This window comes from Ursus arctos, unplaced genomic scaffold, assembly GCF_023065955.2.
Source record: "Ursus arctos isolate Adak ecotype North America unplaced genomic scaffold, UrsArc2.0 scaffold_26, whole genome shotgun sequence".
NCBI lineage: Eukaryota > Metazoa > Chordata > Mammalia > Carnivora > Ursidae > Ursus > Ursus arctos.
In genome coordinates, this window is record NW_026622941.1 from 33,686,132 (window position 1) to 33,702,418 (window position 16,287).

At 37.7% G+C, this 16,287-nt stretch overlaps 1 protein-coding gene across 5 annotated transcripts in view; it reads right to left on the minus strand.

The window, feature by feature from the left end:
* Positions 1 to 16,287, minus strand: part of YAF2 (YY1 associated factor 2) — an 81,760-nt gene that overhangs the window by 45,288 nt on the left and 20,185 nt on the right. For 2 of the 5 annotated variants that reach the window (XR_007189471.2, XM_026502087.4), the window contains exon 3: positions 15,192 to 15,263. The exons of 2 other annotated variants lie outside the window; for them this stretch is intronic. Coding sequence is in view for 2 of the 3 variants with exons in the window: in XM_026502087.4 (XP_026357872.1) it covers positions 15,192 to 15,263 (72 nt within the window). In the remaining variant the exon portion in view is untranslated. Of the gene's footprint in view, positions 1 to 15,191; positions 15,325 to 16,287 lie in introns of all 5 variants that reach the window. One more of the 5 variants, XM_026502088.4, reaches the window with a different exon arrangement.

Consider the following 16,287-nt stretch of genomic DNA (forward strand, 5'->3'; position numbering starts at 1 on the left):
GGGAGTGATCCCGGCTTTACGGGATCGAGCCCCACATCAGGCTCTTCCGCTATGAGCCTGCTTCCTTCTCTCCCACTCCCCCTGCTTGTGTTCCCTCTCTCGCTGGCTGTCTCTATCTCTGTCGAATAAATAAATAAAATCTTAAAAAAAATAAATAAATAAAATCTTTAAAAAAAAAGAATAAATGCAGATTAAAACAATTAGATCAATCCTTCCAGTTTTTCTTTTTGTAAAAATAAGCTTAGATGTACATTAACTGTAGGTGTTTAAAAGCTATATAAAATAATACACATGTTCTTTAAGGAAAAACACGTAGCTCCATAAAGCTTCCTTTAACCGTTATCACTAGATCTCCCTCCCTTACCAACCCCATCCAGAGGTAACCAACGTCATGAATTTGGTGTAAATGAGATCACATTGTACACATCATTCTGCTTTGACTTTACCTTGTATTTCTGAGCTCTCTCCCTATTTAAACACATCGAAAGGCAGAATGGCATAATGGACTCTGGAGCCAGGCAATTGAGATTCAAATCCTAACTTTCAATCTCCACTCTGCCATTTACCACCTTTGAAAGTAAGTAAGTTTTTTGCCTCTGTATGCTTCAGTATTCCCACATATAAAATGGAGATAATAATTATACCTATTTCTGAGTTCTTATGAGGATTAAAATAGCTGTTTATAAATGCTTAAAACAATTCCTGGGCATAAACAATATAATTTTTTTCTTAAAGTACAAAAATAGTCACCAATGATAAAAATCTAAACACAGACTTGGTAATTCTCTGTTATGTAACTACTTTGTATCTTATTTATCCATGCCTCCTATTGACAGACATTTAGAATTTCTTCCAAATGAATATCCCTGTACAAATCTCCCTGGGCAAATGTGCAGATTTCTCTAGATTAATAATACCTTGAATAGTAATTTCTGGATACTAGGATATGCACTTTCCAACTGTGTAACACCTGATCCTGAGCTAATGGGTGAAAATTGATGGCTCATAAGTTTTTAATTGCATTTCCCTGCAAATGAGACTAAGCATGTTTTCAGTTCATTAGCCATTCCAATTTCCTTTCCTCTGTTGTGAACTGCCTTAATATCCATTGTTCATTTTATTTGCATTTGTATCATCTGTCTTATTATTTTCCTCTATATATTCTGGACACGAATCCACTGGATATTACAGACGTTATACCTATCTCTCAGTCGTGCCACTCACATTTTAGTTTGGTTTATGATGTATTTTATTAAACCTAAGATTTTCTTTCCGAGGTAGTCAAATCCTTTATCCTTGATGTCTTTATCTTCGATGGTCCATTCTTCCTTTCTTGATTCGTTAAAGAATGCCTCACACATCCTAAAGACATATATTCTTCTATACTTTCCTCTTTATCAAACAGCTGTTCATGCTTAAAGTTCAAATGGAACTGACTTCTGCATACAGTTTGAAGTAGAGACCTAGTTTTCCCCCCATACAGAAAACCAATTCAACAGTCCACTCTTTCTTTCCCTGCTGATAGAAAACGTCATCTGTAGCTCTTACCACCTTCTCAAATATGTACGGATCCATTTCTGAACTCTCTATTATATTAATCTGTCTTTCCCTGTATCGAGACTATACTACTTTAACTACCATAAATTTATATTTTACTTTTTTTTAATTGAGGTGTAATTTACATAAAGTGTACAGTTTGCTTTTTAAATAATGTATACCCCGATGTGCCCCAACCCAGATCAAGATATTAACATTTCTCATGTTCCAGAATGCTCCCTCCCAATCAGAACCATGTTTCCAAGACAACCGCTACTCTGATCTCTAACACCACAGATTAGTTCTACCTGTTTTTGAACTTCCTGTAAATGAAATCATACAACATGTAATATTTTGTTTCTCATTTCTTTTCCTCAACATTAAGCATGGGAGATTCATGCCATGTTGTGTGTAGCAGTTTATTCTTTTTCACTGCTACATAATAGTAGCCATTCTAAATCCCTTAAATTTCAAATTAGTCTTGCTAAACGATGGTGCAAGCCCCTCCTCACTGTTCTTTAGAAGTGTCTTGGTTATTCTTGTAGCTTTACTTTTGCATATGAAGTTCATTTTCTACAAAAAAAAAATCCTATTGGGATTTTTGTCTGAAATTATATGTATAATAAATCACAGAAAAGTAATTTTTAAGCGATATTTATTCTTACCAGAAATATAGTATATTCTGCCTTTTACTCATGTCTAATTTTATATCCTTCAATAACACTTTGGGTAGTTTATAGAATTTGCTGTATAGGAGAACTTTTTTATTTTCTAATTGGCTACTGTCGCTTTGAATCTTGATCTTATATCTAATGACACTGAATTCTTTTATTAATACAGTGTTGATTTTTAAAAATTTTTTCTAGGGATATGTTGATTTTTCCTCTTTTCCAACTCTTTTGGATTTTAGTTCTTTTTTCTTATTAGTAAACATTCTTGACTTCAATGGGAATGTTTCTAAGGTTTCACTGTTAAGCATAATGTTGCTGTCTGAAGATAGTTTTCTTTAAGGAAAGAAAAAAGTTCACTAGTCATGGTTTGAGGGTGTTTTTTTTTTTTCAAAACATTGATGGGCATTGAGTTTTATCATAAACTTTCACTAAGTCTTTCAAGATTGTTCCCCTAGGGGCACGTGGGTGCCTCAGTCGATTAAGCCTCTGCCTTCAGCTTCAGGTCATGATCTCAGGGTCCTGGAATTGGGCCCAATGTCGGACTCCCTGCTCGGTGGAGAGTCTGCTTTTCCCTCTGCCTGCTGCTTCCCCTGCTTGTTCCCTCTCCCGCTGTGTCAAAAAAATAAATAAAATCTTAAAAAAAATTGTTACCTAAATCTTGTAAGTTACATTGATACAATTTTCAAATATTGAACTATCCTTAGATGTTTTTAAATGTTTTTTTATTATATTATGTTAGTCATCATACAGTACATCCCTGGTTTCTGATGTAAAGTTCGATGATTCATTAGTTGCGTATAACACCCAGTGCACCATGCAATACGTGCCCTCCTTACTACCCATCACCAGTCTATCCCATTCCCCCAACCCCTCCCCTCTGAAGCCCTCAGTTTGTTTCTCAGAGTCCATAGTCTCTCATGCTTCATTCCCCCTTCTGATTACCCCCCCTTTCTTCCCCTACCGATCTTCCTAGTAATTATGTTCCATAGATGAGAGAAATCATATAATTGTCTTTCTCTGCTTGACTTATTTCGCTTAGCATTATCTCCTCCAGTGCCGTCCATGTTGCAGCAAATGTTGAGAACTCGTTCTTTCTGATAGCTGAGTAATATTCCATTGTATATATGGACCACAACTTCTTAATCATCTGTTGAAGGGCATCTCAGTTCCTTCCACGATTTAGCTATTGTGGACAATGCTGCTATGAACATTGGGGTGCATATGGCCCTTCTCTTCACTACGTCTGTATCTTTGGGGTAAATACCCAGTAGTGCAATGGCTGGGACATAGGGTAGCTCTATTTTTAACTTTCTAAGGGACCTCCACACTGTTTTCCAGAGTGGCAGAACCAACTTGCATTCCCACCAACAATGTAGGAGGGATCCCCTTTCTTCACATCCTCTCCAGCAATTGTTTCTTGCCTTGTCAATTTTTGCCATTCTAACTGGCATAAGGTGGTATCTTAGTGTGGTTTTGATTTTAATTTCCCTGATGGCTAATGATTTTGAACATTTTTTCATGTGCCTGTTAGGCATTTGTATGTCATCATTGGAAAAGTGTCTGTTCACATCTTCTGCCCATTTTATGATTTGTTTCTTTGTTTCTCGTGTATTGAGTTTGAGAAGTTCTTTGTAGATCTTGGATACCAGTTTTTTATCCGTAGCGTCATTTGCAAATATATTCTCCCATTCCGTGGGCTGCCTCTTAGTTTTTTTGACTGTTTCCTTGGGCATGCAGAAGCTTTTTATCTTGATGAAGTCCCACAAGTTCATTTTATCTTTTGTTTCTCTTGCCTTTGGAGATGTGTCATGAAAAAGGTTGCTTTGGCCGATGTCGTAGAGGTTGCTGCCTATGTTCTCCTCTAGGATTTTGATGGATTCCTGTCTCACATCGAGGTCTTTCATCCATTTGGAGTTTATCTTTGTGTATGGTGTGAGAGAGTGGTCAAGTTTCATTTTTTTGCATGTAGCTGTCCAATTTTCCTAGCACCATTTATTGAGGAGACGGTCTTTTTTTCACCAGATGTTTTTTCCTGCTTTGTCAAAGATGAGTTGCCCAAAGAGCCGAGGGTCCATTTCTGGGTTCTCTATTCTGTTCCATTGGTCTATGTGTCTGTTTTTGTGCCAGTACCATGCTGTCTTTGTGATCACAGCTTTGTAGTACAGCTCGAAATCCGGCATCGTGATGCCCCCAGCTTTGTTTTTCCTTTTCAACAGTTCCTTGGAGATTCGGGGCCTTTTTTGGTTCCATACAAATTTAAGGACTATTTGTTCCAGTTCTTTGAAAAATGTCCTCGGTATTTTGATCGGGATAGCACTGAAAGTGTAGATTGCTCTGGGTAGCATGGACATTTTAACTATGTTAATTCTTCCGATCAATAAGCATGGAAAATTTTTCCATCTTTTTGTGTCTTCCTCAATGTCTTTCAAGAGTGATTTATAGTTTCTAGAATATAGATCCTTTATGTCTCTGGTTAATTCCAAGGTAACGTATGATTTTTGGTGCTATTGTAAATGGGATGGATTCCCTCATTTCTCTTTCTTCAGTCTCATTATTCCTGTATAGAAATGCAACTGATTTCTGAGCATTGATTTTGTATCCCGCCACATTACTGAATTGCTCTATATCTTCTAATAGTTTGGGAGTGGATTCTTTTGGGTTTTCCATATAGAGTATCATGTCATCTGCAAAGAGAGGCAGTCTGACTTCTTCTTTGCCGATCTGGATACCTTTTATCCCTTTTTGTTGTCTGATTGCTGTTGCAAGGACTTCCAGCACTATGTTGAATAATAGTGGCAAGAGTGGGCATCCTTGTCGTGTTCCTGATCTTAAGGGAAAGGCTTCCAGCTTTTCCCCATTGAGAATGATATTTGCGGTAGGCTTTTCATAGATGGTTTTTATGAGGTTGAGGAATGTACCCTCTATCCCTACACTCTGAAGGGTTTTAATCAGGAAAGGATGCTGTGTTTTGTCAAATGCTTTTTCTGCATCTATTGAGAGAATCATATGATTTCTGAATTTTTCTTTCTGGATAAAATCTAAGACACTAATAGATTTGTGAATGTTGAACCACCCTTGCATCCCAGGGATGAATCCCACTTGGTCATGATGGATAATCCTTTTAATGTACTGTTGGATTCTACTAGCCAGGATCTTATTGAGGATTTTGGCGTCCATATTCATTAGGGAAATGGATCTGTAATTCTCTTTTTTGATGGGGTCTTTGCCTAGCTTGGGGATCAAGGTAATATTGGCCTCATAGAATGAGTTTGGTAGCTTTCCTTCTGTTTCTATTTTCTTGAAATAGCTTTAGGAGAATAGGTATTATTTCTTCTTTGAATGTTTGGTAGAATTCCCCAGGAAAACCGTCCGGGCCTGGAGTTTTGTTTTTTGGAAGGTTGTTTATCACTGACTCAATCTCTTCATAATCAATTGGCCTGTTTAAAAAATCAATTTCTGGGGCGCCTGGGTGGCACAGCAGTTGAGCGTCTGCCTTCGGCTCAGGGCGTGATCCCGGCGTTATGGGATCGAGCCCCACATGAGCCTGCTTCTTCCTCTCCCACTCCCCCTGCTTGTGTTCCTTCTCTCGCTGGCTGTCTCTATCTCTGTTGAATAAATAAATAAAATCTTAAAAAAAAAAAATCACATTTCTTCCTGTTTCAGTCTTGGTAGTTTATAGGTTTCCAGGAAGGCCTCCATCTCTTCCAGATTGCTTAATTTATTGGCATAAAGCTGTTGATAAAAGTTTCTAATAATCCTTCCAATTTCATTGGTGTTGGTCGTGACCTCTCCTTTTTCATTCATAATTTTATTAATTTGGGTCCTTTCTCTATTCTTTTGGATAAGTCTTGCCAGTGGTCTGTCAATTTAATTAATTCTCTCAAAGAACCAGCTTCTAGTTCTGTTGATCTGCTCTACTGTACTCCTGGTTTCTAATTCATTGATTTCTGCTCTAATCTTGGTCAACTGCTTCCTCGTGCATGGATTAGGCCTGTTCCTCTGTTGCTGTTCCAGCTTCTTGAGGTGAGAATATAAAAACTGCATTTTAGATTTTTCTATTCTTTTGAGTGAGGCTTGGATGGCTATGTATTTCCCCCTTAGGACCGCCTTTGCAGTATCCCATAGATTTTGACCGTTGTGTTTTCATTCTCGTTGGTCTCCATAAATTAAGTTGATTTTTGATTTCCTGGTTTATCGAATCATTCCTGAGCAAGATGATTCTTAGTCTCCAAGTGTCTGAGTTTCTTCCAAATTTTTCCTTGTGGTTGAGTTCCAATTTCAAAGTGTTGTGGTCTGAGAATATGCAGGGAATAATTTCAGTCTTTTGGTATGGGTTGAGGCCTGTTTTGTGTCCCAGAACATGGTCTATTCTTGAGAATGTTCCATGGGCATTAGCATAGAATGAGTATTCTTTGGTTCTGGGGTGTAGAGAGGTCCAACTCGTCGAGTATGGCATTCAAAGCCCTTGTTTCTTTGTCGATTCTTTGCATGGGTGTTCTGTCTATTTCTGATGGAGTGTTGAGGTCCCCTACTATTAACGTATTTTTATCTATATGTCTCTTTATTCTGGTTAAGAGTTGGCTTGTGTATCTTGGTGCTCCCCTGTTGGGGACATAGATATTTATGATTGTCATATCCACTTGTTGGATACATCCTTTAAGAATAATATAGTGCCCTTCTGTGTCTCTAACTATAGTCTTTAGTTTAAAATCCAATCTGTCTGATATGACAATTGCTACCCCAGCTTTCTTTTGAGGTCCACTGGTGTGAAAGATGGTATTCCATCCCTTTACTTTCAGTCTGAATGTATCTTTACGTTGAAAATGAGTCTCTTGTAGACAGCAAATGGATGGGTCATGTCTTTTTATCCAATCTGCAACCCTGTGGCATTTTATGGGAGCATTTAGGCCATTTACATTGAGACTGAATATTGAGAGATATGATTTTGATGATGCCATGTTGCCAGTAGTCTTGTTTCTATAGATTGTGACTTTCTGTTCTGTATCACTCTTGGGGCCTTTTTACTTTCATAGAACCCCCCTTAATATCTCCTGTAGGGCTGGTTTCGTGGTTACGAAATTGGTCAATGACTGGTGATTCTGGAAGGTCTTTATTTCTCCATCAATTCTGAATGACAGCCTTGCTGGATAAAGGATCCCTGGCTGCATGTTTTTCTCTGAAAGAGCTTTAAAAATGCCCCCCCCCCCCCAACCCTCTCTCATTCCAGGTCTGTGTAGACAGGTCTGACATAATTCTGATACCTCTGCCTTGGTATGTGAGAAATTTCTTTGCCCTGGCCGCTTTCAAGAGTGTATCCTTGGATCTAATATTTGTGAATTGCACTATGACGTGACGTGGCATAGGTTTGTCGTGGTTGAGCTTGGGAGGGGTCCTCTCTGCCTCTTGGACACGAATGTTTGTTTCCCTTGCTGGATTAGGGAAGTTTTCAGCTACAATTTGTTCAAATACCTCTTCTAGATCTCTGTTTTTCTCCACCCCCTTGGGGATGCCGATGATTCTGACACTGGAACGTTTCATTGAGTCAGTGATCTCCCGTAACCTACATTCTTGAGCGTGGATTTTTTTAAGTCCAGATTCTATTTTAGCTTTGTCTTCTACTAACCCATCCTCCAATTCACTGATACGTTCTTCTGCCTCATTCACCCTGGCCATCAGAGCCTCTAGGTTTGAAACCTGCATTTGGCTCATAGAATTTTTAATTTCTGCCAGATTCGCTCTCATTTCCGCTCTTAGAGATTCTATATTCTCATTAACATTTTCATTAATACTTTTTTCAAGTCTACACATCATCTTGACCATTGTTACTCTGAATTCCATTTCTGATAATTTGGTTATATCCATATCCATTAGTTCTGTGGCAGAGGCCACAGACTCATTTTCTTTTCTTTGCTGGGGGGGATTTCTCCTTCTCTTCATTCTGATGAGGAGAGGTTGCGGGGCTGTCCAGAGCCCAAATTACTGACTGGGATCCAGGCCGTGTGCCCTTGTTTTATAGGGATCTTAGGGATGTGGGCTTCTTGATTTTTCAGCCTGCCTTCTGGGGGAGGGGCCTGCCGCGCCAATACTCAGGCAACCCTGTTTGGGTAGAGTCTCCGTGTCCCCTGCGAGGGGGGATGGGAATGGGCACACTGTGAGCTGGTATTTCCAGGCTTTTGTTCTCTGGCGGCTTTCCCTGGCGGTTTGCTGTGCCTCTTCTGAGAGTCAGAGCAGCAGTGGCCGAATCTCAGTCTCTATCTCAGAACAGAGGGATCGCGGACCGTTCTCCACTGATGTTCTGGCCACTTTAACTCTGTTTCTGTTGGTGCTGCTCAACCCTGCAGCGTCCCAGGATGTGCGCCCCACACCCGGCGTCCAGCCCTCACTTCCAGGGCGGGCGCGTCTCTGTCCTTTCTGTTTCTAACACTGCCAGCGGCCAGCCGCCCCCGCGAGTTCCGGAGCTCTCAGTCTCAGTCTGGTTCCAGTGAGCTCACCGGAGCTCCGGTTTTCAGTCTGGTCGCGCGTTCCCCAGCTCACGGTCTCAGTCTGCTCTCTCGCGGGTGCCGGTCCGCGAGTCCGCTCCCCCGCCCGCTCCCCCGTGCAGGTGGCTACCGCTTCCCGGCGCCCGAACATGGCGGCTCCCTCCCCCTTCCGTTTATCTTCCGATATCTGTGCACAGTTTCACGGCTCCCCGCTTCGTACCTCAACACTCAGCGCTGAAGATGTTCATTTGTAGAGATCCAGATATATCTTCCTGCGTCTCAGGCTGATTCCGCGGATGTTCAGGCTGGTCTGGTATCTATCCAGCTCGACTCAGGGGACTGGCTGAAAAGTCCCCTACTCCTCCGCCACCTTAACTCCCCGACCTATCCTTACATTTTATCCTAATTAAAATTTTCACGTCTCTGTTCATATGTAAGATTGAATATAATATATCTTCCCTTGGGGGCGCCTGGGTGGCACAGCGGTTAAGCATCTGCCTTCGGCTCAGGGCGTGATCCCGGCGTTCTGGGATCGAGCCCCACGTCAGGCTCTTCCGCTATGAGCCTGCTTCTTCCTCTCCCACTCCCCCTGCTTGTGTTCCCTCTCTCGCTGGCTGTCTCTCTCTAATAAATAAATAAAATCTTAAAAAAAAATATATATATATATATATTTTCCCTTGTATATTCTTTCCAGTCTAGGTTTCCAAACTACACTTGTCTGATAAATGGCAGGATAGCTTTCCCTCTTTTTCTATTACCTGGGTCATTTTGTATAAAAGTAGAATTCTCTGTTCACCAAAAGTATATCTGAAAAAGGATTATAAATATCACAATTAAAACTATTTCTCTGATACCACTTCACACAGTGAGGATGGATAAAATAAAAAGGACAGATAATGAAAGTGTTGGTGAGGGTGTGGAAAATTAGAACCCTCATATACTGTGGTGGGAAAGTAAAATGGCACAGCCACTTTGGAAAACAGTCTGGCAGTTCCTCAAAAGGTTTAACATAGTTACATATGACCTAGTAATTTCATTCCTAGGTATATATCCAAGAGAAATGAAAATGTATATCCACACAAAAATCTGTACATAAATGCTGATAGCAGCTATTCATAATAGGCAAAAAATGCAGAATAATCCAAATAGCCCTCAACTGATGAAAGGAAAACCAAAATGTGGTGTGTGTGTGTGTGTGTGTGTGTGTGTGTGTATATATATATATATACACACACACAATGAACTATTATTTGGCCATGAAAAGAAGAAAGTGCACTGATATATGTTATGACATGGACCTGAAAAATATTACGGTAAGTGAAAGAAGTGAGTCCCAAAAGGCCACATATTGGATGATTCCATTTATATGAAATGTCTGGAATAGGCAAATCTATAGAAACAGAGTAAATCAGTGGTTGCCTAAGTCTGGAGGATTTGAGGAGAATTGGGACTGACTGCTAACAGGTACAACAGTTTCTTTTTGGGGTGAGAAAATATTCTAAAACATCAGAGTAAAGGCTGCACAACTCTAAAAATACTAAAAGCCACTGATTTGTACATTTTAAATGGATAAATGACAGGATTTGCAAATTATAGCTCAATAAAGTTTCCATTTTTATTTTTATTTTTTTAAATAGGCTCCACACTCTGTGTAGAGCCCAACGTAGGGCCTAAACTCACGACTCAGAGATCAAGACTTGAGCTCAGATCAAGAGTTGGATGCTTAACTGAGTGAGCCACCCACGCACCCCTAAATTGTTATTTTTTTATTTTATTTTATTTTATTTTTTTTAATAATGATTTTTTATTATATTATGTTAGTCACCATACAGTACATCCCCGGTTTTCGATGTAAGGCTCGATGATTCATTAGTTGTGTATAACACCCAGTGCACCATGCAATATGTGCCCTCCTTACTACCCATCACCGGTCAATCCCATTCCCCCACCCCCCTCCCCTCTGTAGCCCTCAGTTTGTTTCTCATAGTCCATAGTCTCTCATGTTTCATCCCCCTTCTGATTATCCCCCCTTTCTTTATCCCTTTCTTCCCCTACTGATCATTCTAGTTCTTATGTTCCATAGATGAGAGAAATCATATGATAGTTGTCTTTCTCTGCTTGACTTATTTCACTAAGCATTATCTCCTCCAGTGCCGTCCATGTTGTAGCAAATGTTGAGAACTTGTTCTTTCTGATTGCTGAGTAATATTCCATTGTATATATGGACCACAACTTCTTAATCCAGTCATCTGTTGAAGGGCATCTCGGCTCCTTCCACGATTTAGCTATTGTGGACATTGCTGCTATGAACATTGGGGTGCATATGGCCCTTCTCTTCACTACGTCTGTATCTTTGGGGTAAACACCCAGTAGTGCAATGGCTGGATCATAGGGTAGCTCAATTTTTAACTTTTTAAGGGACCTCCACACTGCTTTCCAGAGCGGCTGTACCAACTTGCATTCCCACCAACAATGTAGGAGGGATCCCCTTTCTCCACATCCTCTCCAACAATTGTTTCTTGCCTTGTCTATTTTTGCCATTCTAACTGGCGTAAGGTGGTATCTCAGTGTGGTTTTGATTTGAATTTCCTTGATGGCTAATGATTTTGAATAAATTGTTATTTTTAAATTAAGGAGGGCATGTATTGGATGGTGCACTGGGTGTTATACGCAAGTAATGAATCATGGAACATTTCATCAAAAACTAAGGATGTACTGTATGGTGACATAACATAATAAAAAATTAATATAAAAAAATTTTTTTTAATTTAAAAAATAAAAACCTATTCCTCTTAGGGAAGTTTCCTACAACTTTAATTTTTTTAATGGTTTTTAAATTTCTTTAGATATTTTCTTTACAATTTTGGAATGATTTTTTCCCCTAGAAAATAATCCAGTTTACCTGGTTTTTAAAATATATATATATTATATATACATATATAATATATAATGTAATATATATTACAACATATATATATAATTGTGATTTCTTGTTATTTTTAAATCTATAATTGTGTTTGTAGTTATATCTCATTTTAAATTTTATTAGTTGCACCATCTGTTTTTTGAGGAGTATGTCCAGAACTTAATCAACTAAAAAGAACTAGCTCTGATTTGAATAAACATTGCTATTGTTTTTATTGTTGATTCTTTTCTATTTCACCAAATTCTATTTTTATTTTTATTTCCTCCCTTCTTTCTTAGCTTTTACTTTCTTTTTCTTTTTTTTAGTTTTTGAGTTGACTATCTGGCTCATTTATTTTCTTTGAACTTAATACATGCATTTAAGGTTATAAAATCACCCCTAAGCACCACTTTTCCTATATCCTTCAAGTTCTGATACAATGCTTTTGTTATGATTCAGTTCTAATTATTCAACACTTTTTACTTTTTAAAAAAATTCTTGGTGATCCCAGCATTCCGGGATCGAGTCCGACATCGGGCTCCTCCGCTGGGAGCCTACTTCTTCCTCTCCCACTCCCCTGCTGTGTTCCCTCTCTTGCTGGCTCTCTGTCACATAAATAAATAAAATCTTTAAAAAAAAAAATTCTTGAAAATGTTTAGTCATTTTTTCTTCAATACTGCTTCTCCACCATTCTCTGTATTCTCTGCTGGAACTCCAATCAGACTTACACTGGAGCTTTTCAACCTACTTCTAAGGTGACTTAGCATTTCTTTCATTCTTTTTATCTCTTTATTTTGCTATACGCGTCCTGGAAGAGTTATCAGTTTTATCTCGAAATTAACAACTTCTCTCTTCAGCTAGGTCTAATCTTCTTTTTTGCCCATTTACAGAGTTATTTTAGAACTAGCTATATTTTTGTATTTCAATTAGTTACTTCATATATTTCTACATATTTATTGCTTCTTCACTGCTCTTGTTCAATTATAATGTAATATGCTCCGAATAAGAAAAAGGGATATATTTTAAGCTAATATGCTTTTACGTGAAATGTACTTTAAAAGTTGTCTGCTATAAAACTCTTCTTTAATGTCAAAAAAAAAAAAAAAAAACCTACTTCTTAAAGTTCTCTTGACTGCTAGTCTACCAAATGTATCCCCCACTGGGCCTACCTGTATCAAGGCACAGAAAGAACAAGTTCTATTATTCCCATTTTAGAATTAGAGAAATTGAAGCACAATACAGTTCTTTTTAAAACACTTTCAACTTTTTTTTTTGAAAAATATCAAAACCACAGAAAACTTGAAAGTATAATGTATACCCTATATACCCTTCACCTAGATTCACAATTGTTAACATTTGCCACATTTGCTTTATCTCTTCTTTTATCTCTCTCTACAGACACACATACACACCACACCCAAATACCCACACTTTTTTTCTGAACCTATCATATTTCCTTCTAAATTTCTCAGCATGTACTTCTAAAGAATAAAGAATAAGGATATTCTTAATATACCATAGCACTATCATACCAAAGAAATGATGAAACTGGATGTGCAGAAGGAAATTCAAAACAAGCGCTTAAGTCATTTAAATGTTTTCTTTGGTTTGTCTAATTGGACCTGAATTGGTTCTCTGGTGACTATTTAAAAGTGACAATCTGTCATTCCCTTCCTTAAGCAACCAGAAATTAGATTTCAATTACTGCTTCTTCAGACAGGTATTCTTAAATCCAAACATTTCTGAAAATCAAGCAATAGTCTTCTAAGATATTTAAACCTCAAAAATCAAGTACACTGAATTTCCAGTTTGTTTTCTAACACTACACAAAGTTTTAAAGTGAAGCCAAACTAGTTAACTCTCTCAAAACTGTACATTCTATTTTAATGTCCCATAGAAGAAATTTATATTGCACTAAACAATTATAATGTCACTATTCCAGTTTCAAAGGGAAAAAACTGTTGTTCTTAAGAAAAACTGACAATACAAACAAGATTGATAAGCCAAATGACCCTGTTTTATAAATGAGGAAACTGGTAAATATATTCATGAAAAACTAAGTTTTTTCTACCAACTACGTGTAAAACTACTTTTTAATGGGTATAATTTAATCCCAGTCACTGATGTTAGGAACTAAATAAAATTTAAAACAATAAAATCCTATCCTTTTTCTCCATGATCATACAAATCAGCTTAAGAGTTTCATATCAAAGAAATAGCAATATCACCCACAGCCAATACTTAAAGGCTAAACCGTCATACAGATGAAAATTATATCCATAATCACAGAAATGTTCCATCTACAATCAAATAATAGTTAACAAGAGTGTTTACAAATTAATTCAATCCCCATAGCAGTCTCATTTTTCCACTGAGGAAATGGAGGTCACAGACAGATGCTAGCATAAAAGAAATTGTGTAAGGGACAGGACCTGATCTCAACCTTAGAGTATAGAAAAGCAGAATAAAAAGAAAGTCATTTTTAAAAAATGGCAAAGCACAAGCCCCAAAGTATAAATATAACAAGTAAACAAGTAAGACCAAAAGAAAAGTTTCAAAGTGAAGAAATTAAGGCTGGATAAATAGGATGGGATTGGATTATGAGAGGCCTTAAGTACCCAGCAAATGGATGAAAATTTTATAAAACAACTTGAAAAGAGCACCACTACAGGCCCTTTTAGAAAGGATAACCTGGTAACAAAGCAGAATAAGTGACAGAGAAATTAGAAGCAAGGAATTCTGTCCAATTCTAACATTTACACGCCAGTTCAGTAAATTTTCTGGTACTTGTGGAAGCAGAGACTCACAATGAACCAATTGTGCCACCCATCACATTAATAAGTCCATCTATTATGAACAAGGAAGTGGTAAATAGAACTGTAACACACCCTGAATTATTTTCCAAATATACCTACAATGAGTTAAAAGGTACACTGAAAACTGTATCAGTAAGAAGTGCTAGTCAATTAATATAAAATTATTTTTTGTTTTTCAGTACTATGCCAAAAGAATTTGGCCAAATTTGACATAAGCATAAGTTTTACCATATAAGTATTTACTTCATATAAAAGCAACATCACAAATGAAGGAATTTACAAAATAATTCAACACATAGCTTCCTTAAATTGCTTTAGAAGTATTACACTATTTACCAAAAGGTAATAGACACATAATTTTTATGAACAGCTATTATGTAAGTGATACTCTTTAAAATTAATGTCACACTTATTCATACACCCATTAAGAACTAGGTATTTATCATCCATACAATAAATTCCATAGTCTACATCAAATTTATAAAATGAAGCTATTGCATACAGCTTTCTTCTTTGTAATTAAACAAACTCATTCTAAAGAGAAGAAATGTGAGAAAAAAATCTCGAGTTTGTGAAAACTAGATTACTCACCAGTAACTTGAGTTATCCTATTGGGTCTTTTCCCTCACAGATCCACCTCTCTTGCCCTTCTGTCCAGCATGAGAATCTTCATGATGGGCATCCACTGGAACTGAGGGGGCATGCAGTACAGACGTATATGTAAGAAAGTTGGGGGGAGGGGATTTGGGAGATGCTAGAGACATGCTTCAGTGCACTTGCTTACCTTCCTGAAATTGGAAATTTCAACGGTTCCTTGGTCCTCGAGGCATTCACAATAACTTCAAAGAATGTGGATCTGTGGAGATTACCCAATAGGAGAACTCCAGTTACTGGTAAGTGATCCAGCTTTTTCTTCTCTAGCAGAATAAGAAGATTAATTTTATTTGAGATCATTAATACACGTAGAACTACAGGGGAAAGGGGTGTAAATTCACCAGATAACTGCATATGCATGCTCCAAAGTAAACACAGAAACAATTTGCTAACTACAATGCCAACAGAAACTTCCGGCACTATCAGAAAGAGAAGGAAAAGAAAATATGATTTGAATGGTTTCATTTTTAAATTCCCATTATAATGGCAGCTATATTTAATATACAAAAAATATCAGCAATTAGACTATTCCATTACACTGAAACACCATCATCACTTTTTAATATCAGTACAAGGATAGTTTGTTGATCAAAATCAGCCATTTCTTAACTAGCCACTGTCATTAACATTCACCATATTTTGGTGTAGAGGCCACAGTGAACTAACAATCTGTAAGACTTCAGATAAAAAACATCAATACTATTCCCTTTTATCGCTCAAGAAGTCTTTAAATAGCCGTTTGTCACCTATAAGAAACCAAGCACACACACATATATAAATGTATGCCAGGCCACTGATAAATAATAATGCTGATTTTAATTTAAATACTTCTACAGAGTAGCAGAGCCATAGTTTTGATTAGCTGTTATGCATTTTAAATAACTGCCTAAAAATGGCCCAGTCATTAAAAAAAACAAAAAAATCCCTGACTTCTTTTTTTTTTTTTTTTTAAGATTTTATTTATTCATTTGACAAAGCAAGAGAGCACAAGCAGGGGGAGCAGCAGAGGAAGAGGGAGAAGAAGGCTCTCCAATGAGCAGGGAGCCCGATGTGGGCTCCATCCCAGGAACCTGGGATCATGACCTGAGCCAAAGGCAGACGCTTAACCATCTAAACCACCCAGGCACCCCAAAACCCTGACTTCTAACAAAAGAGAAAAAAAAGGTCTCCTCAGAAGAATTTCATCTTCAAGCTCACATGAAAACATTCTATTACCTTTAACTCAA